We start from the raw sequence: 24109 nt of genomic DNA, 5'->3' as shown, positions 1-24109 counted from the left end.
AGCTGAGAAGCATTACACCTCCATCCCCTTGGTGGATGCAGTATAAAGACAGATAGGGATTTTATATATGGGGCATGGCCTTTAAAGCACAATGCCTTTCAATCCCTAATTTCCTATTTGGGATTTTGTGTGAGACAAGCAGGTCATGCTATTGGTCTCCATCCCTGTATACGGAAAAATAAGGTCACATCAGACTGAATCCACCAAAAATGCACAAAAATCGCACGGTGGGACTTTATATGAGGCACCAAGCTGTAGGCAAGGCGTCTCCATCCCTGGTTGCTTAAACACAATAGGCTAGGTGGGATTTTAAGTGAGACCCCAGCAGGTAGTGCTTGCTGGGGTCTCGCTTAAAGTCCCACCTAGCCTATTGTGTTTAATAAATAGTCAACATGTTTTATATGCGGCAGATCCATCTTTCACACAGGAGCTATACTGAATGGATGGCCAAAACTGCTCGTATCTGGATTCATGACATGGATTAAGTGAGTACTAAATTGACATTTGGTTTGAGAGACTTCATATTTTCCTATCTACACTTATCCCTCTGTTATATTCCATACCATCCATACAAACTATCAATGGGCCTTTATGATTTTTTGCCTATCCATTACCTCATCAGCCACATACGGTTTAGCCACGGATATTGGACTAACCACCTCTCCGTACCCTTTGTGGCTCAAGAACTTGCCCGTTCATTTCTGAAATATGCCGGTCAACTTATTTCACAGGATTCCGTCCTTTATTGGGGATATTTTGAGACTGCTACCTGCACATACATATGGATTACCTAATATTTCCTAAACTGACGGTAACTGCTCCTAGGAATGGTATCTTTATTGTTACCCAGCTATATGTCAGCTCAACTGCAGTGATTGCATAAAGACTCTTTTCAATATACTTGGATACACTGTTATCCCTAGCTATTTATTGGATTAGATCTCGTAGATCATCAATGGCTACATCCCTCCTGAATTACATGACCGCAATCTGCTTATAAGCAGAGGTAATTGTTTCCTGGTAGGATGACCCAGATGTTACGGAACTACATTTCCCGTGATGCTCATGTACTCTGCAGTGTAGTTGAGCATCATGGGAAATGTAGTTCCAAAACATCTGGGATGCCAAGATCCGCCATCACTGAGCTAGAGTATTAGGATCACTAATCAGAATCCGGACTCCTAAATGTTTTTAATGTGACAACGTTGTCATATGAAAATGGTGTTTGATGTAGGTGGTGTGTTTTTATAGTAACTAGGTTTACAAACATGTTGACTTTATCTTTTAATCAAATAAAATCCCTTTTTAGTCACACTACCAGGACCATTATAGTGCCTTCTTTTGTATAACTTCTTACTGAGTTTCATATATTTGGTACTTGGATCCACACCTAATCAGGTGAGTTAGTGGACAAGGCTGATGTGCCATCACGCACACCAGCACCTATCTTTTGTTTTGTTGCAGTTGTCTGTAATGAAACTTATATAATTGTTTAGTACAGGCGTTTTCACAATAATGCCCTGTGTTGGTGAGCATGGTAATAAAAGAATGCAGGCATCATTTAACCACTTAAGCCCCGGAGGATTTGGCTGCTCAAAGACCAGGGCCTATTTTGCGATTCGTCACTGCGTGAATTTAACGGACAATTGCGCGGTCGTGCGACGCTGTACCCAAATAAAATTGATGTTCTTTTTTTCCCCACAAACAGAGTTTTCTTTTGGTGGTATTTGATCCCCTGTGCAAATTTTACTTTTTGCGCTATAAACAAAAAAAAAGGCTATAATTTTGAAAAAATAATATTTTTCACATTTTTGTATATGAAATTCCCCCCCCCCCAAAAAAATGTAAAAATCAATTTTTTTTTTAACATGTTAGGTCAATTTGTTTTCTGCTGCATATATTTTTAAAAAAAAAAAAAAATCGCAATAAGTGTATTTTGATTGGTTTGCGCAATAGTTATTGCGTTTACTAACTACGGGAAAGATTTATGGCAGTTTTATTGGTTTTTTTTTAAACTAGTAATGGCGGCGATCTGCGATTTTTTTTTTGCAGGACTGCGACATTGCGGCGGACAGATCGGACCCTTGACTGACATTTTTGACACTTTTGGGGGTACCAGTGACATTACTACAGTAATCAGTGGTATAAATGTGCACTGTTACTATAAAAATTACACTGGCAGGGAAGGGGTTAACTTTATTGGTGATCAGTGGGTTAAATGTATCCCTAGGGGCGTGATTCTAACTGTGGGGGGCGTGGCTTGTGATGTAACCACAGAGACATACGATCCTACATAGCAGGACCGTATGATCTCTGCAGTTACTTTAGGGAGAATGACAGGCGGCTTTGTTTACATCAGCCGTCTCCCTTTCTCCCTCTCCAGCAGGAGATCGCGAGTGGCCGGCGGACATCGGAGCCGCCGGTCACTCGCGCGGGGATGTCAGGGAACGAGCGGGGGCCGAAACGCCCGCTAGAGGCTCGTGGGCGAGTGACGTACCGGTACGTCACTTTGCCCAGGAGGGGCTGACCGCCGCAGTATATAGTCGTGTGGCGGTCACCAAGTGGTTAAACGCAGCATTTTACAAGGCGCTGGAATGCGTTCCAGAACCTAGAATGAACATTGAAGTTAAAAGTAAAATTTACCTTTTCACAAAAAAAAATTAAAATTTGAAATAGCTTCAAATATCCTGGCCCCCTCTCTAGACCCTACTACACATAGTGTCCGTAATGCCCTGTGCTGCTGGTGTAGCGATCAGTACACCATACACCACACTACATCATTTCGGAGTGAAAATCCATCATAATGTTTGCCATGTCAAGTGCTGATTGGTCAGCACAGCCACATAAACATGAGAAGCGCATCTGGGGCTTTTTTCAATAGGGTGTCCCAGAAGAAAGAAGCCAACTTCGGGGCTGTACATTGCAGTGTAGACCACAACGGCAGCACTGGCCTTTAAGGTCACTATGGGCAGCAGCGTCTGGGGGAGGAGTCACCAGGATACTTTTTCTTTTTTCTTGAAAAAGTGAACTTACACTTTAAAAAAAATGAACAAAAGTAAGCACCGCATTGCGTTATAATGCATTGCAGCGCACATCCACATCACATGGCAGTGAATATACGTTATGTACTATGTGATACATGTGGTGTGACATAGCCGTTATAGAAAGGAGAAGTGCGTTTCTTAAACACAAGATAACTACTTCCACTGTGTAACAGAAACAGGTACACCTAAAGTGGAACTTTACCCATAACAACTTGATGAAAAATAATGTTCTTTAGTAAGAAACATACATTCCACATTAATAATGATGCTACCAAAAATAGTGTGTGCTGCAAATTGCCTCCAGCATTGCTCCTGTTTCTTGCAGGAGGCTGCCATTTTGCTGAAGCCCAGGGCCCCTGAACAGCAGGAAATCATCAAGCGGAACTAAACCCGTAAAACAGTTACATTTCTGGAATGCCAGAAAAGCTAACTGTTACATTTGCTTGTGTCCTCAATCCAACTGTCAATCCATCAAATGATTGGTGTCATAACTGATCACATGTGCGGCACCATTGCAATTGCAGTTTAACCACTTGCCGACCAGCCACCGCAGTGCTTCGCGGGAGCGATCATGGGCCATTTTCCAGTGGGGAAGCTGATCCGCGGGGCCCGCGGCTTACGATTGCCGCCGGGCACCCGCGATCGCTCCCCGTGGAGAGAGAACAGTGGTCTGCTGTTATAAACACAGCAAACCATTGTCCGCTCAGCAATCAATCACCGGGCTCCTGTATTCCTCCTATTTAGGAACGCAGGTCCCTGTGTTGATTCCATAAGCCCCCCCCCACAGTTAGAAAACACCCCCTAGGCATACATTTAACCCTTTCATCGCCACTGGGTTAACCCCTTCCCTGCCAGTGTCATTAGTACAGTAACAATGCATATTTTTAGCACTGATTACTGTAGTAATGTCACTGGTCCCCCCAAAAGTGTCAAAAATGTCAGTTAGGTGTCCGATCTGTCGGCAGGATGTCGCAGCCCCGCTAAAAATCGCTGATCGCCGCCATTACTAGTAAAAAAAAAAAAAAATCTTTCCCTAGTTTGTAGACGTGATAACCAATCAAAATACGCTTATTGGGATTTTTTTATATATATGTAGCAGAATACAAATTCACCTGAAATGATTAAAATTTTTTATTTATTTATTTATTTATTTTGATTGGGAATGTTACATAGTAGAAAGTGAAAAATATTTTATTTTATTTTTTTTGTTCAGAATTGTCGCTATTTTTTGTTTATAGAGCAAAAAATAAAAATTGCAGAGGTGTTCAAATACCCCCCAAAAGAAAGCTCTATTTGTGGGAAAAAAAGAAAATCAAATGTTTTTTTTTTTGGGTACAGCGTCGCACGACTTCGCAATTGTCAGTTAAAGTAACGCAGCACCGAATCGCAAAATATGGCCTGGTCTTTAAGAAGGAAAATCTTCCGGTCCAGAACTGGTTAAACAGAAGTAGGTTCCTTGGCTGTAAAGGATAGGGGGGTTTAATTCCGCTTTAAGGCTGTCAGCAGATCGGCCTCTACAAACTCAGCAGTGCGTAAAAATGGAGAGCAACTGAGCATGTGCAGAGCAGAGTGAGACGGTGCATTACTGGATTCTAAACATTATAGACACCTATTTTTAATGGTTTACATATCTATACCCGCAAAAGGGGCCAACCTGAAGTGATCTAGCAGGACTAAAGTTCCACTTTAAATCGGAGTAGCAGTTAAAATACAGTTAAGTGATGGTCAATTGACATATATGAAGAGGGAATAATGAAAATAGGTTAGAATGATACCTCAGCTGCCCCCTCCAGTCTCTGTATTCCCTCTGGGGGAGAATGACAGCCGGGCTGGAATGTACAGGGAGTGGTAGGTGGTTCTCTAGGTAAATACATTCTTGTCTCCAGTCTGTCAGCTAGATGAATGAAGATACAAGGTTCAGATAGATAAGAGACGTGGGAAGAGAATGGAACATAAAGTAGACATATATGAAAACTGGTGACGTTAACCATGTAACATTGCTACACTCTGGTGGACCAGTGACTAGCACTGTGGCCTTATGGTGCTCAATCTCTATGGGAGTTTGTATGTTCTCCTTTGATTTAGGTTAGGTGGTTCTTCCAGGAAATATGGCCGACACAGTCCAAAACCATACTGGTAGCACAAGTGGCTTCTGACTAGATCATCTGCGCCTATATGACCAGTGATAGCTGTATAGGGTTTGTACATTCTCCCCTGGTTTATGTAACGTTCTTCCAGGAGATACAGCCTCCTGCCACAAGCCAAAAACATGCTGGTTGGACAATTGGCTTCCGATTAGATTGGCCATAAATTATGTGCCTCTATATGACCGGTAAACACAGGATGGCACATACCTCCCAGAATTAACCACTTGCCGAACGCCGCGCGACTATTTACTGCGGCGGTCAGCCCCTCAAAAGCAGAGCGACATAGTACTATGTCGCTAGCCTGTGAGGGTCTAGGGAGCAAGCGTGCGCCCCCGGAGGCGTGGTCACGGACCCCCCCCCCCCCCGCGCGTGTGACCGGCGGACCCGATGGTCACTCGGCAATCGTCGGTGCAGAGGGAGAAAGGCAGGTGGCTAATGTAATCAAGCCGCCTGTCATTCTCCCCTGTGTAAGAATAGTGATCATACGGTTCTACTATGTAGGACCATTGATCACTGTTCATACACCTCAAGCCACAGCCAATCACAGTTAGAATCACGCCCCTAGGGACACACATAACCCCTCCCTCTCAAAAAAGTTAACCCCTTCACTGCAGGTGTAATTTTACAGTAACAGTGCATATGTATAGCACTGATTACTGTAGAAATGTCACTGGTAACCCCAAAAGTGTCAAAAATGTCAGTCAAGGGTCCGATCTGTCCGCCGCAATGTCGTAGTACCGCAAAAAAAAAAAAAAACGCAGATCGCCGCCATTACGCGTTAAAAAAAGAAAACAACAAAAATGACAAAAATCTTTCCCTTTGTTAGTAAACGCGATAACTTTTGCGTAAACCAATCAAAATACGCTTTTTGCGATTTTTTTTACCAAATATATGTAGCATAAAACAAATTGGCCGAAAATTTTGATTTTTACATTTTTTTTGGGGGAATTTCATATAAAAAAAATGTGAAAAATAGTTATTTTTGCAAAATTTACGCTCTTTTTTTGTTTATAGCGCATGATCAAAAAAATCGCACAGGTTATCGAATACCACCAAAAGAAAGCTCTGTTTGTGAAAAAAAAGGACGTCAAATTTGTTTGGGTACAGCGTCGCACGACCGCGCAATTGTCCGTTAAAGTCCCGCAGTGCCGAATCGCAAAATAGGCCCTGGTCAGGAAGGGGGTAAAATCTTCTGGGGCTTAAGTGGTTACTATCGCTATGGAGTTTGTATGTTACCCCTGGTTTTGTAGGGTTCTTCCAAGAGATATGGCATCCTACCACAAGCCAGAAATATACTAGTAGGACAATTAGTTGGTGTGTGTATAGACCTGCTGGACACATGATAGTAAATTTCTCTAAGTAAAGACTAGTTCTTTGTACTCTCATGTTTTCCATAATATGTTGGTGCCAAATCACTATGGAAAATAAAAAATAAAAGTTCCAGTTAGTGGCCAAAGTTTGTAGAACCTATTTTTTTCTAATGCACCAGTGTTCATACATATCACAAATTATACATAAATCAATAAAATTAAAAGCCCAGTTGAATTCCTAAAAATGTTTTACCTCTTTATATTACTGTACCATCATACATTTAACAGATTTCTGCTTGAAAAACCTTAAAATTACCATTTTATTCTTGGTGAAAATTAATTTCTTGCTATTCCACTTCATGCTCTAGCACAGTAATGTCTGCGAGCCGCAGCACAAGTTCCTCACGTAGACTTTGAGGTTCCATCCACTCTGTGTAATTGTGGCAACATGGGCGTTACTGCATAATTTACCGCAATGCCCGTTAAATGGCACCCCGACACTGCTTGTGACAGTGTGGCAGCTGATGAGGAAATATGGGCCTACAATGGTTTGTACTTCCAAAAGACATCTAATTAAATTAAAATTAAATCATTTTTGAACTTTTGTATTCCCAAGGAGCACTAGTTATACAATAACTGAAGTTCTTTGAATAGGCAATTTACTATCTGTTTTTGTCACCATAAAACCCTACCCTAAAAGGTTTCTGATAAAAGTACGCCCTGAACTCATTGTCATGTCTAACACCTCCTAGGAAGTATTGTAATAGATCTGCCTGTGGAACTGTTTTTTTTAACAGTTGATTACCCAAAACTGACCAGTGTCTAGAGCGCCATCCGTTGACTGAAAGTGCCTAAGTCTTAAGCCCCGTACACACGCGTTGAAAATTGGCAGGGAATTTTCGGCCAACGTCCGATCTGCTGATTTTTGGCTTGTTAGTATGATGCATCCGACAACCGACTCCGACTTTTCGGCCGAAAAAAATCTGGTGTGCAGACTATAAAATTTTTGTGGGCCGTCAACACAACGCCCGATTTTCGTGCAATCAGTACAGATTTCGACAGGGAAAAATCAGATGAGCAAGACTGGGCATGCTCAGTGAAGAAAAAACACAAAGAAAACAAACCAACACATGACATCACTTCTGAAGTAGAATTTTGTTGGCCGAGAAAATTAGTGTGCAGTCTAGGCACATTCCAACCAACAAAACAACTCTGGACAAAAGTCGATCTGTCGGCCGATAATTGTTGTGTGTGTACGAGGCTTCAAGATATGTAAAAGAGTGTCTATACCTGGAGGGGTGGTTATAGGGGTGAATATACAAAATCAGAACACAGAACTCGGTTTTCCTAAACCCTGGGTACAATGGGAACGCAAGGTTGTCTTCGTAACATACCACTTTGTTTTTTTTTTTCTTTATCTGTAACTTTCTCTTTCTGCAGTTGTCTCTGTCCATTGGTAACAGGTATACAGGCAGTCCCCTGGGTTACAAACGTGCGACTTACAAAGGACTCCTACTTACAAATGGAGGGAGACAACAGAAAGTGAGAGGAAATCTCCCCCTAGGAAGGGAAATTCACTCCTGTGTGAGTTCTCATGGAAAAAGGGGTTTCCAATGGAGCTTGATCACCAATCCTTGTTTCCACAACAACCCAAAATGTTCAAAATCCAATTGTCCCAGGCACAGAAAGTGAGGGGATATCTTCTGAACAGGGACATAGACAGAAAAACAAACATTGCAGGGGTGGTGACCCTTCCCTATGCTATCCAAACAAAACGTAAAAATTATTTTTTTGGCTGGAGCCACACTTAAAAAATGTTCCTGTTCCTACTTACAAACAAATTCAACTTAAGAACAAACCTACAGACCCTTTTCCTGTTTGTAACATACTAACGCGTGGCATCATATTAACCTATACTATAATGCTGTCAAAAAATAATTGTGCCCATACTTTTTGCAGTGCACCACAATGCACATTAGTAAGCCATCACATGCTGAGCTATGCTGCTACACGCCTGTTGGAAGATGTATTGGGGTGCCATTTAAAATGAATGCCCCACGTTGCACAAACACATTTATTTTGCATTGCCAGGTGTTGCATTAAAGAGCACAAAAACACGTTGGTTACCCCAGGGCATGGTGTAAATGGGCCTGTAGTGCAGAGGAAGAGAGGGAGAGTGTCTGCCCTGGTCTATTAAATATGGAGTGCACAGGGCAGTATGGTCCAATTCTGGTGCCTACTGGACTGCTCAGTTGTTCTTAGACATCCCCAACTGGTGTTAATATAGGGTAATGTAAAACGATGAAAATGGAGCTTGTTAGTTTGAACTTTGTATGACAATATCTATTTTCATGAATTCAACTGGGCATGAAGTTTGTGAAGATGATCATTTCTGGAATTAAAAATGACATTATCATAAAACAAGACCTTAATTGCGGTGAATATTAATGAACAATGCAGAAACCACTTTAGCTTTTAACGTTAAGGACCCCTTTACATTTTTGCGAAACATTAGGTCACACTTTAATGTGCATTGTGTTAAGACAGCTCTTTGAAATGAATGGGCTGCCAAAGCACTAAAACATTCTTCAAGGTAACACACTACCGCAGTGCAATTATTTAAAGGTTTCCTTCGTAGTAAAAAGGCTTAGAAAGACTGCTATATTTACTCATCTATTTTTTGTCTCTTTTCCCCCTCTAATAAAGTTTACAAAGCAATGCCTTTCAAAGCTTCCTTATAGGTCACCGTTTTGATATACACAATTTTAGCGTCCATATGTAATCTGAGATATCAGAAGCTCGCCTATGTTAGATGCTTGGCTCGGTATCTGCTTTCAGAGTCAATGGCGCCAGACTCAGATAATGTAATTGTTTTTCTTGGGTAAAAAAAAAAGAAAAAAAAGAATTAGATATGTAATCATGTTCAGGAGAATTTTAAAAAGTTAGCTTTCCATGTACATGATTGGATGTTTGAAGTAAATACAGGTCCACTTTAGTTCAGTTCTCACTTGCTTCTCAGGCTCTGCTGCATACACATATGTTGGGAAGTGAACATGCTGATAGTAGGAGAGAGCGCAGTTGCTGCCCCAATTAAAACAGCATGTATATATTTTTATATTGAGATGGACTAAGCCTGATTTATTTCAGTGCAGCCTTACAAAATGAAGCTGGTAACAAAGCAGTAAGGAATATTTCAGCGGGTAGTCTTCTCTGAAAGGGCTTTGTTAGCTTCTTACATTTGCGGAGATACGGGAGGCTTAGAAACTCATTCACACATGCAATTAGAGCAAGACAGTGGATTTCTGCAGCTGGAATCGCAGCCAATCAGCTGGCTCAATGATACGCCTCACATACTGGTCCTTTCTTCCTCTTACAAGTTTAAGAATCTTCCATGTGCATGGTTTATTGCTCTTCTCCAACTGAAATCATTGTACTAATACATGCTCCTCTGATGGGTGTATAAGTAAAATTGGTGGTTGAAGTGTTTCTTTCCCCCCATCCTCTTGGTTATACAATAAAGGAGCAGAAGCACACCAATGAGGTCAGCCCTCTGCCCTTTTCTTCCTTGACTTCTGTAAGCATGTTCACTGTGTGAAACTGACAGCATCCTACGGAGCAGTAGAGAGCCCTGACTGGCTCTGAGTAAGGCTGGCCATACACTATACCATTTTCTTGTTCAATTTCCTTTAGATTTAAGCCCCGTACACACGTACCGATTGTCGGCCGTAAATGTTCGGCCAACGTCCAATCGTCGGCTTGTTAGTATGATGCTTCCGACAACCGACTGCGACTTTTCGGCCGAACAAAATCTGGTGTGCATGCTATAAAATTTTTGTTGGCCGTCACCAGAACGGCCGATTGTTCGTCAGTCAGTACAGATTTCGGCCAACAAAAATCAGATGAGCAAGACTGGGCATGCTCAGAGAAGAAAAAACACACGGAAAGTTAACCATCATATGACATCACTTCTGAAGTTGGTTGTTGTTGGCCGACAAAATTCGTGTGCAGTCTTGAGCACTTTTCAACCAACACGACAGCACTGGACAGCCGATCGTTCGGCCGACAATCGGTACGTGTGTACGGGGCTTTACCTTCAATTGTGTAGTGCAAGGGCCTGCCTGATTCCATACAAATTGAAAGTGGTTAAGTTTGACCTCATATTATATGGTTTTGGTAAATCTAAAGTGTTTGGCCAGCCTAATGAATCGAAGATTGAAGCACCACAGTGAGAGTTTAAAGTCAATAAATACATTTATTACAACAGAAAATTGGGTAAAAAAAAAAAAAAAGGAAAAAAGACTTCAGCACTTTGGGGGGGGGGGGGCAGAACCCCCCCAGAACCCCCCCCCCCCCCCTTTCCTCCTCAGGGCCTAAAAATGGAATAAAACTAGTCTGGATTAAAAATACTAAGTATACAATATTTTATACAAACTAGTGGTGGTGGTGTAGAGTCTGTCAGCATCTGACCCTTCCTCCCCCAGTCTAAAGCCCCATACACACGATCAGATTATCGAACGATCTGTCGTCCGTTTTTTTGTGGCATGCTAGTCTGATGTGGAAAGTGAAGAGGTTATTTTCATATGAATTTTCCCGTACGACAGAATTCTACTTCAGAAGTGATGTCATGTGTTGGATTGCTTTATATGTGTTCCAGGGCCGTCTTTAATATTGATTGGACCCTGGGCAAATATTTTCTTGGGCCCTCCAAAATCCACTTATTACCTATTTGCAGGCAGTGGGGGCTTAAGGGGGAGCTGCTTTGGGCCCCACAACAATGACTGGGCCCAGGGCGGCTGCCCTTTTTACCCTGTGTTAAAGACGGCCCTAATGGGTTCTTTCGTCTCTGAGCATGCCTAGTCTTGCTCTTAAGATTTTTTCCCGTCGAAAATTGTACTAATGAAACTAAAATCTGACGTTGGGTTGACGGACGATAAAAATTTTAAAGCCTGCACATCCAGTTTTTGTTGTCTGAAACTCTGTAATCGGCTGTCAAAAGCACCATACTAACAATCCGAAAATCGGCAGATCGTTCGCCGGACGAAATTTCCCTTCCGATTTTCTTATCGTGTGTACGGGCCTTAAGTGCTGCTGTACACAGATATAAAAAGGAAATTCTGGCTTTTATACTAGCTGCATTTAAAATACCCCATTCACACTTAAGCAATCGGCTGTGGTGCGATAATACACATGCATTAATGTGCGTTTCATTAAGGCAGCAGTACATTCATTAGGAGTGGGCTGCCAACCTCCTGCAACTTTTTTTTACTGACAAATCACATTTTTTTACTGACAGCCTGAAAAAAATAACAGAACTCCTATTAGAAAAGAAAACAACTGATATTTAAACAGTATAAACACAATCTGTAAACACGAAATATCCATACCAGGTAATTGGCCTGGTTTACATTTAAAAAGTCAACACAGCATGATAAATTATCACCCCCCTGCAGGGATGCCGATGAAAAACAAGTTGTGCTATGCATGCCAAAGAGAGCAATGCACATGACCAGATTGTGTCTAATAGTGGGAGTGTCCTAAAAAAGGATGATTAAACAGAGCCACTCCCTGACCCCCTATCTCTAAATGAACATAGCAGCTGTTTGGATGAGAACACATTGCCACGGCCTCGATGCTTAGCTTCATAGTGTGGAAATTTTACCTTGACATGTCAAGTTTCCCAATGGGCTCAATGGGGCTGCACAGCAGCTACAAGCCAAATGCTTGGCTTGAGGTTGTGACACAGTATTTCAATGCAAAATTCCCATTTGACTGGGGAAAAAAAAAAGAAACACATTCAGGAGGCAGCACCAACAATGGGGGGGGGGGGGTCTTAACCGGTTGCCGACCGCCGCAAGTACATATACTGCGGCGGTCAGCCCCGGCCAGGCAAAGTGACGTATGGGTACGTCACTTGCCTGTCACTTCCTTGTGAGCCAATAGCGGGCGGGCGCCCGCCCGGCTCGTTTCCTAGGAAGTTCGTGCGTGTGACCGGCGGACCCGATGTCCGCCAGTCACTCGGCGATCGTCGGTGGAGAGGGAGAAAGGCAGGCGGCTAATGTAAACAAGCCGCCTGTCATTCTCCCCCGTGTAGGAATGGTGATCAGACGGTTCTACTATGTAGGACCATTGATCACTGTTCCTACACCAGTAGCCACAGCCAATCACAGTTAGAAGCACGCCCCTAGGGACACACTTAACCCCTCCTTCCCCAATAAAGTTAACCCCTTCCCAGCCAGTGTCATTTTGCAGTAACAGTGCATATATATATAGCACTGATTACTGCAGTAATGTCACTGGTAACCCCAAAAGTGTCAAAAATGTCAGTCAAGGGTCCGATCTGTCCGCCGCAATGTCACAGTACCGCAAAAAAAAAAAAAAAAAAAAAAAAAAAAAAAATCGCAGATCGCCGCCATTACGCGTTAAAAAAAACACCAAAAATGACAAAAATCTTTCCCTTAGTTAGGCAAACCAATCAAAATACGCTTTTTGCGATTTTTTTTACCAAACATATGTAGCATAAAACAAATTGGCCTAAAATGTTAAAAAATTTTGATTTTTAAATTTTTTTTTGGGAATTTCATATAAAAAAAATGTGAAAAATATTGTTATTTTTGCAAAATTGACGCTCTTTTTTTGTTTATAGCGCAAAAAGTAAAAATCGCACAGGTGATCAAATACCACCAAAAGAAAGCTCTATTTGTGGGAAAAAAAGGACGTCAAATTCGTTTAGGTACAGCGTCGCACGACCACTCAATTGTCCGTTAAAGTCACGCAGTGCCGAATCTCAAAAAAAACCCTGGTCAGGAAGGGGGTAAAATCTTCTGGGGCTTAAGTGGTTAAAGGGGCATTAAATGCCAGATGTGTGCATTACGTACAGAGTCCAGGGTTGAGGTGTTCACTACATACAGAGTCCATGGTTCAGGGGTGAGCTGCAGAGTACAAGGGTTCCCCCTTTTCTCCCCAAATTGCCCCCTACCCCAGTAGAGTGCTCTACTCCAACCACTAAATCCCCCTACTTGACAGTACCTGATAGAGAACTGCAGCTGAAGAAGAGCAGGATAGGTTACTCAGGAGAAGTGTGTAATATAGCTGTGGGGCACGTGGGCACAGGCTTTAGGAGCTGTTGCCACCAGACCAGACAAGCACCAGGTTCCAACTACCTATCTATGCAGAGAGGCGGCAGGCGGAGCACAGTTGAGATCACTACGCAGCCAGAACTAGAAGAGCAGGGTCTGGAAATGCCGCCATCTGCTCCTTCCGCCTCCGGCTCCAGCCTGTTCTATTTAAAAATAATCCCAACTGGCTCCAAATTCTGCTTGGGTAAGTGGCTGCTGGTGCTGCATCAAGCCGTCGCTGGGTTCTTTCTCACACTTGCCGAGCCAACACTAACCTGCCTGGAAAAAAAGGACTGATTTTTACTGACATCAAATTTCTCTGACATTTACTGACAGCTGTAAAAATCACATATTTTACAAACTGTCAGGAAATTTACTGACGGTTGGTAACCCAGCTGCCAACTCACTACTACAGATGAAAAAAAATGTGCACGTCCCTTTTTTAACAATGCAGCGCACCACAACACACTGCATATTGTGTGGGCTCCACCGTACAGGCGGTCCCCTGGTTACGAACACAATAGGGACTGTAGGTTTCTTCTTAAGTCGAATTTGTTTGCAAGTTGAAACAGTGCGTTTTTAAGTGCAACTTCAGCCTGTGCAGGGATGTGGGATGTTTCGGGTGCTTCTGGGAGTGCAGTCATGTTACCTGGGGCTCTTGTGGCCATGTAATACCTACACTACTGCAGTGTGTAATGTGTCTGGCGGTGCAAGATGGCTGCTTAGTGGTAATTGTGACCAGCGTGGAGCACAAGTGACCGAAATTGACATCCGTTTGTAAGTATGAGTCGTTCGTAACTCGGGTGTTCGTAACTCGGGGACTGCCTGTACAGTGCATTAGGGTGCCATTCCCAATGAAGAGCACCACAATGCACCATACCACACCTACAGCAGGTGTGTTGCCAGGCATTGTGGAAACCTTCAAGTAGCCACAATGCATGAGTGTGAATGGACCCTTACATGAAACCCTTCTAACCAAGACAGCAAATTACTAAGTAATGGTCCACAAAGTGTCTCTATTTAAACAGCTATTGCTATAACAGCCTCATTGGCACACAGTTGTGCCAAGCCGTAAGCTCTTGCGGTCTCACCCAGTTATCAGTGCGCTCGGCCCTTCGGTGCAGTTGCCTCTCTAGCTCTTCTCCTTGTCCTCCAGGACGTAAGAACTCTTCTACAAGCTCCCGGGTACTCTCCAGCTCCTCATCGCTGACCAAAGGCTGGAGAGAGCGTAGGTAGCGGGACAGAGTTTTCTGTAGATCTGGGACTGGCTGTCGTGGGAGTGAAGTGGGGGAGCTATATCTGCGGAGAGAATTGAGGAAGACCTGGTGGGGAAGAAAGCAAAAATGAAAAGAAAAGGAATTAATTTTATTAAGAACATATATCCTTATCCAGATAGTCTCAGAAAGATGGGCACTACTATACAATGACCCCCTATTCACACCTGAGCTGAGCGTTTTTCAGGCATTTTGGAGGTCCTATATCAATATACAAACTCCAGGGGCGCAACTACAGGGGTTGCAATTGCAACTGGGCCCCATGCTCGAGGGGGCCCGGGCGGCTCTCCTGTACACCTGGATAGGAGGGGCACCTGGATAGGAGGGGCGGCGGGGGCAGCATGTAGAGAAATCACTGTCCTCTTTCCTCCTGTAGCTGCAGGAAGAAAATGGAGGAGATTGGTTCCTCTGTATGCTGCTTTTAAATGAGGACAGAGAAAACAACAAAAGCACAATTTGGTATTAGTAGGGGGAACATTAAAATGTATGTATTTATGTCAAGTTTTTATTAACCTGCACATTTTTATTTCTTGTCTTCAAATTAATGGGACAGGAAGTGAGGGTAAATTTTCCCTCAAACACAAATAGCAATATAAACGTTACAGACATTTTGACTCTTACCAATCTATTAAAAAATGCTTTAAATTGTCTGTAAAGTCAGAAGGTTTTTTTATCTTAATTCATTCTATGCATTAAGATAAAAAGCCTTCTGTGTGCAGCTGCCCCCCTCAGCACCCCTAATACTTACCTGAGCCCCCTCTCTATCCAGAAATGTCCATAAATGCCTCAGCTGTCCAGGACTCTCTCCTGATTGGCTGAGACACAGCAGCAGGAACGCCATTGGCTACTGCTGCTGTCAATCAAATTCAGTTAGCCAATCAGGAGGTGGGGGCGAATGGCAGTTCCGTGTCTGAATTGATACGCGGAGCTGCAGCTCGGCTCAGGTGGCCCCATAGCAAGCTGCTTGCTGTGGGGGCACTCAACAGGAGGGAGGGGCCAGGAGCTCCAGCCAGCTACCCGAAAAGAGGAGGATCCAGGCTGCTTTGTGCTAAACCAACTGCACAGAGCAGGCAAGTCTAACATGTTTGCTATTTTAATAGAAAAAAAAAAAAACACACCAGACTTTACAATCACTTTAAGCAATGAAAAGCAAAGAATATACAGAAAATGTCTAGTAAAGTGGTTGTCAACTTACAAGGTAAAGGGACCTCTACACACACACACACACACTATAATATATATATATATACACACACTATAATATATATATATATATATACACACACACACTATAATATATATATATATATATATATATATATATATATATATATATATATATATATATATATATATATATATATATATATATATATATATATACACACACACACACACATACACATATAATATTTAGTATACAGTATATAATGCTACTATAAAGACTGCTGACATGCTATAGGGCAGTGATAGTGAACCTTAGCACCCCATATGTTTTGGAACTACATTTCCCATGATGCTCATATACAGTGTAATCAAGCATTATGGGAAATGTAGTTCCAAAACATCTGGGATGCCAAGGTTCGCCATCACCGTTATAGGGGATGGTCAGAGTCTGGTTATATGCTGGAGTAGACAGACCAGCGACTGGGGACATACCACTGGGAGGCGACCAGCGACTGGGGACATACCACCGGGAGACGACCAGCGACTGGGGACATACCACCGGGAGACGACCAGCGACTGGGGACATACCACCGGGAGACGACCAGCGACTGGGGACATACCACCGGGAGACGACCAGCGACTGGGGACATACCACTGGGAGACGACCAGCGACTGGGGACATACCACTGGGAGACGACCAGCGACTGGGGACATACCACCGGGAGACGACCAGCGACTGGGGACATACCACCGGGAGACGACCAGCGACTGGGGACATACCACTGGGAGACGACCAGCGACTGGGGACATACCACTGGGAGACGACCAGCGACTGGGGACATACCACTGGGAGACGACCAGCGACTGGGGACATACCACTGGGAGACGACCAGCGACTGGGGACATACCACTGGGAGACGACCAGCGACTGGGTACATACCACCGGAGACGACCAGCGACTGGGGACATACCACCGGAGACGACCAGCGACTGGGGACATACCACCGGAGACGACCAGCGACTGGGGACATACCACCGGAGGCGACAAGCGACTGGGGACATACCACCGGAGGCGACCAGCGACTGGGGACATACCACAGGAGACGACCAGCGACTGGGGACATACCACAGGAGATGAACAGCAACTGGGGACATACTAAAGGAGACGACCAGCAACTGGGGACATACCACAGGAGATGAACATCGACTGGGGACATACTAAAGGAGATGAACAGCGACTGGGGACATACCACAGGAGACGAACAGCGACTGGGGACATACTAAAGGAGACGACCAGCGACTGGGGACATACCACAGGAGATGAACATCGACTGGGGACATACTAAAGGAGATGAACAGCGACTGGGGACATACTAAAGGAGATGAACAGCGACTGGGGACATACCACAGGAGATGAACAGTGACTGGGGACATACTAAAAGGAGATAAACAGCGACTGGGGACATACCACAGGAGATGAACAGTGACTGGGGACATACCACAGGAGATGAACAGCGACCGGGGACATACTAAAAGAGCAGATGTGAATAGGAACCAAAGGGCTGCAAGTGGTCACCCTCAGGCCTCATGTAGATTGAGCACTAGGGATAATCAAATCTAGGCAAATACTTATAACTCCAGTAGGCAAATACCCTCCGGAAATATAAGCCTTCACCAGATCAGAGATGATGGACTCAACAAACCGCTGAAAAGCGAAAAATGATCACACCCGCCGCATTATCGATATACAGCTACATTATAAGCAGACTAAACCGCAGCAGCTGGTATGTAAATGTTGGCACATGGGCGTTTTGTTCTTTCCCAGGTAGCTTTGCTGTGCGCTGTGTTCTGAATGCTCAGAGGGGGGGAGAGTACTGTACTGAACAATGTAATTACGGGGGACAGACGCTGAATGCGGCTGAATCATGTTCTGTTTTCTTCCCCAGCTTCCCTCAGAAGTCTCCTGTGAGAATGTAGAGAAGGGATTGGTTCTCACAGCGTTTGGTCACGGCAAAGCTACTCAGGAACATATAATACCGCTATGTAAATAGCCGGACATTACTGCCAGCCGCCCCTCTACCAGCTCTAATGAACTACAAATTCCAAAATATATTGGCTTTTGTTTGCGTCCAAACAGTTTCTCTTATTCATACAAGTCACTATGAATGCAAAAGCAGCTGGAAGCAACTCAGAAGCAGGTCAAAAGCAACTCTTTCAGCACACAAAGACAAAATTGAATCAACTCAGCAGTACCTGAACAGATACATAGTTTGAATTTCGAGGCAGATTTCTGTGTAAAGTAGTCCTTTAAAGCCTCATTTACACTGACGGCTGGGTTGGGGGGGGGGGGGGGGGACAAGGTTTCAAACTTGGTCCACCTAGCCAAAAGGCCTGGCAGACCCTTCTCCTCGTGGCCAGCCAAAGCCAACCACGGGCGGCTAATCTCTAGTTTTACAGCCCACTGACCACCTACCTTAACCCAATATGGAGGGGGTGGCATCACACTGTTTTGTGACTGCAGCAGTACCGCCGCTAAACCCAAGTGAATAGAACCGCGGCGAAACTGCATCTGATGTACATGGTTGCAGGGGTCTTTCAGTGGTTTAAACAGGCTTCCAGGAGGTGACAAATCTGTAAGCTGCCCTCTAAATCCACTTCTAATCGTTTTTCAGAGGTTTCAAAGTTTTAACATCTTTCAGTCTGGGCCAATTCTCACTTTCCTCTCCTACATTAAACAAAATCAGCATTTTTGTTTGTTAGAAAATGACTCAGAACCTCCAAAACATTCTATATTTTTTCATGGCTCTAGAGAATAAAATGGTGGGTGTTGCATATTTTTATGTCACAAGATATTTGCGCAGCGGTTTTCAAATTCTTCTTTAGATAAAATAAATTTTAATGAATTGTAATGCACAAAAACACAATATAATACGCAATGGTTTGATAAAACAGAAAAAATATAATGTTACACTAAGTAGATACCTATCATGTCACGCTTTTAAATTGCGTACGCTCATGGAACAGCGCCAAACTAGGTACCTAAAATTCTCCATGGTCGGCGCTTTGAAACCTTTACAGGTTACCAGTTTAGAGTAACACAGAAGGTCTGGTGCTAAAATTATTGCTCTCGCTCTGGCGTTCGTGGTGATACCTCACATGCACCATCGACGATATGATCACTTTTACCATGTAGAGAATCGCCGACTGAAACCAGCGATACTGGAAATATGGTTGTCCCATCAAATATGATCCTGGTATAACCACCTAAACCTTAGTCTGTTTATAAATGGCCTAAGTATGGGAAGTGGTTAGTGTTTGTTAAATCTAGGGGTAGAGGAACTTGTAATATTCAACATACTTCAGCACTCTCCTCTTCTCTCCAACATTCTGAGTTGTGGATGGGACCTCACCATCCTCACATACAATACAGGACTACCAGTCTTCCATCTTGCCTCATGACATCAGAGTGCAACGTCAGGCCAGAGCATTGTAGACAATAAGCATAGAGGGGCCTAGAATACAGCTTCAAGGAATAAGACCTATTCCATTACTAGACTAAGGGCTCTTTCACACGGCTGCTCCATGTGAAAGCTCCGCTGCGGGACTTTTTTTTTTTTCCGCTCCGTATGACCGCATATTATCCCATCCGTTTGCGGATGATATGCGGACATAATGTAAGTCTATGGGCATTGCGGATGTCAGCGGATGACACCGCTGACATCCGATTTTCCTTCCTTTCCGTTTTTTGAACGGAGGAAAAATAGGGTTCTGTTCCGTTCCAAAAAACGGAACAGAACTGAAAGGAAGAAAATCGGATGTCACTGGATGGTATTCCGCTGACATCCGCAATGCCATAGACTTACATTATGTCTGCAAATCATCCGCAAAAAAATAGGATGATTTGCGGACACACGGAGCGGCCGTGTGAAAGAGCCCTTAATGAGCATTTAGAGGGGTGGGAGGTTCACTGCAAGGTTATTCTTTTTTTATAAATCTCAGTGTTCGGTGTATTATAAACAACTTTCATTTATTTTTCTATAAAATTATTATTTTCACATCTTCATCCTTTGTTTCATCTCAGTGCTGCTGATCTCAAGCCACTTCTTGTCTGCATCACTCGAAGCAGCGTTGGCTGTCTATCATTGATCTGGGTTGGCTTCCTAACCCAACGTCTCCTCTTCCCTCCACCACTATGGGCAGACCCTTGCCATCCTCACTATGCCCCCATTCACATTTAGTATGAATGCATCCAAGCCATTTAGGAGGCCTTTCTCTTGAGTGCTTGTACACGCCATTTGTAGCACAGGTGCAGATTCACACATTTTTGGCCCCATAGACTTTTAAATCAGAACACTTGAAAAAAACGCACCTAGACACACTTTAAATCCCCGTACAAACGATAAGAAATTCGGAAGGAAAATTTCGCCTGACGACCGATCTGCCGATTTTCGGATTGTTAGTACGGTGCTTTCGACAGCCGACTCCGACTTTTCGGCTGAAAAAATCCTGATGTGCAGGCATTAAAATTTTTGTCCTCCGTCAACACACGTCCAATTTTCGTCTCATTAGTACAGATTTAAGCCCCGTACACATGTACCGATCGTCGGCCGACAATCGGTACGTGTGTACGGGGCATTAGAGGGGGAAAAATCTTATGAGCAAGACTAGGCATGCTCAGAGATGAAAGAACACATACAAAGCAATCCAGCACAGGACATCACTTCTGAAGTAGAATTCTGTCGTACGGGAAAATTCGTGTGCAGTCTAGAGCACATTCCAACCAACGGACACCACTCTGGACAAAAGACAGACGACCGGTCGGCGGAAATTCATAGCGTGTGTGTACGGGGCTTAAGGCGTTCCAAGTAAAAGGTTGGTTGACCTTTACCAAAAACCTGCCTATCCAGAAATGGGCATCTGTAGATAAAAAAAAAAACAAACTGTGCAGCTCTGACTAAAGTTGAATAATGCCCTTGCTATAGATGTAGGCCATTTATGTACCTCATGAAGCCTGACTGGAATACTCCCTTCTACTGTTTTGTTTCTATCCTCCGGTGGTGCGAAAAAATGAAAACCATTAAGTGAGCAAAAAAGGGGCACGTGAAAACACAAACACAAAAATGCGCACTTAAGGTTACACTTTGTAGGACCTTACCCTGAACCCCCGGGACATAAGGCTACTGACAGAAACAAGGTTTTGAACTTGGTCTACCCAGCCAAAAGGCCTGGCAGACCCCTCTCCTCGTGGCCAGCCAAAGCCAACCACGGAGTACTAGGTCCAGGGGCTCTACCAAAGAGAAACCTCCCCCAGGTTCAGGAGAGGAGGGAACCTAATGGCTACACATCCTCCTCCTAGAAAGTGAAAAGTAATAAATGCTAGTAGAAAAAATAAATTAAATAAATAGTGGCCGCGCAATGTGCACTGGCTAGGCCCTGAGGCCTGGTAGCAAAAATAGCCCCCGACTTAGCCAAAAGGCCTAGCCCATTGAGGCGCAATACTCCCAAGACATTGGTAATTGAGGCCTAGTCATTACTGCTCACCTCCACCATTACAGGGGAGAGCTTTCAGACTCAATCCTGTGATGGTGGAGGTGATCAGTAACAACTAGGCCTCTCTTAGAAAAGTCCTGGGAGTATTCTAGTCAGGCTTCATGACGTACGTAAACGGCCTACACCTACAGCAAGGGCATTATACAATTTTAGTCAGAGCTGCACAGTTTGTTTTATCTATAGACACCCCTTATATAGGCAGGTTTTGTTTTTTAAAAGGTGAACTAGCCCTCTAAATTCTATGAGGCCAAAGATGCGTGATTCTGTCCCAAAGAAGTTCTTGTACTTTTTCAAGCTTCAAGCCACAGGAAATACAACACTCAGACATGAATAATTGAGACTAATGGGATTCTTCATGTTGAACGCTGTTGTACTTCGTAAACCGCATGACCAAACGCTCAGCCTTACAATGCAGGACTGCTGGTACTGCATTGTACGTGATGGCGTCAGTGTGCAACCGGACGGACGGAGTACTGTAGAGAAGTGGCATGTGCGGAGAGGTCGCTAAGATAAGAGGAAGCCTGCGGGAGCGAGAGATAAGGTAAATTAAAAAGCATTTAAAAGGAACATTTTATTTTTCTTTTTAAAAGTACTTTCGAAAAACATTTGTCCTGTCATCGAATGTACTTTATGAAAGTTCGTTCGAAAAATGACTAGTGTATGGCCAGATTTGGGGCTCCTTCAGGCTGGGTTCACATTGCCGCACAGAGCGGCTCACAGCAGGGGTCCGGTGCATCCCTGTTCACCATTTCAGGTCCGATTTTAGTCCGAAATTTCAACTGAATTCCGACCTGAAACAGGCCAGAAGACGCAAAGGACTCCTGTGCAATTCGCTCCGGAGCCGCTACAGAGACATGTAAACCTGTTCCATAGAGAGCCAGTCACAATCTGATGATATGCGAATTGGATGCAGAGAAACCCGCATCCAGTTCACAATAGTGTGAAACCAGCCTCAGACGTGCATCCAGGGGGTAGAAAAGTGTTTGAGCTGCGGTTTTACCGTCCCCACCCCGACTACCCACCTAAACACAGACACTTGGTTGCTCAGGGCTGTACACACGCCACGTTTGCTGCTATTCACAAAGCTGCGGCATGGTGGGTTGGCATTTTAGGAGGTGACATATTGCCTCATCACCGCCTGTCAAAGGCCCTCTGAAAAGCAACCCACCACAGATTGCTTTTCAGGAGTTTGCTGCACATCAAAACAAGCCATAAGAAGCCACAAACCCCAGGGCTTCCTTTTAGGGAGAAGGCCCAAAATAGAAGAACTACAAGTACCAGCATGCCTTGCCTGAGTCCTGAGGTGCTGCAGGTTGCCCAGCAATCATATTCAGTATTCCAGCCCATTTCAGGTTACTAAATACAAAGGAGGAGGCAGTGGGATGCTGTAACCCATGGCAACCAAAGCCAGGTTATTAAATACCAAAAGCAGGAAAGGCAATGGCTGCTGTAACCCATGACAACCAGAGCCCAGGTTCGTCTGTTGACAAGTCTGGCTCTAATTGGTTGTTAGGAACTATTACACAATCGTTCTCTGAGTGGCTGGAAACGCAGAGGGCCCTAACACAGCACACCGCCTGTGTGCAAACTTTCCTCAGGCTGCAGACCGTCACATCTCCCTGCAGGGTTCACGAATGCTCTGCAGCACATTGAAGCCAAAGCATCCAGCTAATATGAAGTGACGTGCGTCAACAGATGGCTGTGTGCAATGCTCTGCCCTTCCTTACTAGACAGGGGGGGGGGGGGGGGGTAAAAGTTGCAATGCTCTGCAGGTGTTTATAAAAACAATAACAAGCAATGAGGAAACCCTGCTGGATTCTCACCGTGGCCCTGAGGGGGGCTGCGTAGTACATCAGATTTCGGAGCATGGTGCCAGCTGCCCCCCCTCCCCTCCTGGACACAGACAAAGCTGCCCCTGGGGGTAGTGGAATACGCCTGGAAGTGTTGCTGGGGGAGGGAAGGGCCTGAGTGTCATGGGAGGGACACATCCACACTTCCTGCTGCAGGGTGGAGTCCCACGTGTTCAGACAGAGTTTGTATACGTGTGGAAGAGCATGGAGGGGGCTACGTCCTCCATGACATCTACAACATCCCTTCCAGGGACACTTTGCTGTGTGACCCTGGTGACAATACGTCCCACAGTGGCTGATATATTAACCACTTCCAGTTCTGACACTTCTCTCATACATGTAAAAATCTGCATTTTGTTTTTTTGCTAGAAAATGACTTAGAACCCACAAACATTATGTATATATATATATTTAAAGCAGAGCCCCTGGAGAATAAAATGGTTGTAGCTGCAAATTTTTATGTCACACGATATTTGCGCGGCGGTTTTTCAAACACAAATATTTTTGGAAAAAATAGAATTTAACCACTTCAGCCCCGGAAGGTTTTACCCCCTTAATGACCAGGGGGTTAAAAAATTCGGCACTGCGTTACTTTAACGGGAAATTGCGCGGTCGTGCGACGCTGTACCCAAATACAATTGATGTCCTTTTT

General features: G+C 44.1%; 1 protein-coding gene across 1 annotated transcript in view; it reads right to left on the bottom strand.

Annotated features, from left to right (window-relative positions):
* LOC309559518 (carnitine O-acetyltransferase-like) overlaps positions 1–23593 on the bottom strand; it is a 102343-nt gene extending 78750 nt beyond the window's left edge. Inside the window, exons 1-3 of the mRNA XM_082262798.1 lie at positions 23431–23593; positions 14708–14938; positions 4820–4938 (exon numbers count right to left, since the gene is read on the bottom strand). Of these exons, the coding sequence (XP_082118924.1) occupies positions 4820–4938; positions 14708–14938; positions 23431–23475 (395 nt within the window). The 5' untranslated portion in view covers positions 23476–23593. The remainder of the gene's footprint in view (positions 1–4819; positions 4939–14707; positions 14939–23430) is intronic.
* Positions 23594–24109: the final 516 nt, after the last annotated feature.

Source organism: Pelophylax lessonae, assembly GCF_965119305.1.
Source record: "Pelophylax lessonae genome assembly, chromosome: 7".
Classification (NCBI taxonomy): Eukaryota; Metazoa; Chordata; class Amphibia; order Anura; family Ranidae; genus Pelophylax; species Pelophylax lessonae.
This window is presented reverse-complemented; position numbering and strand designations above follow the sequence as displayed.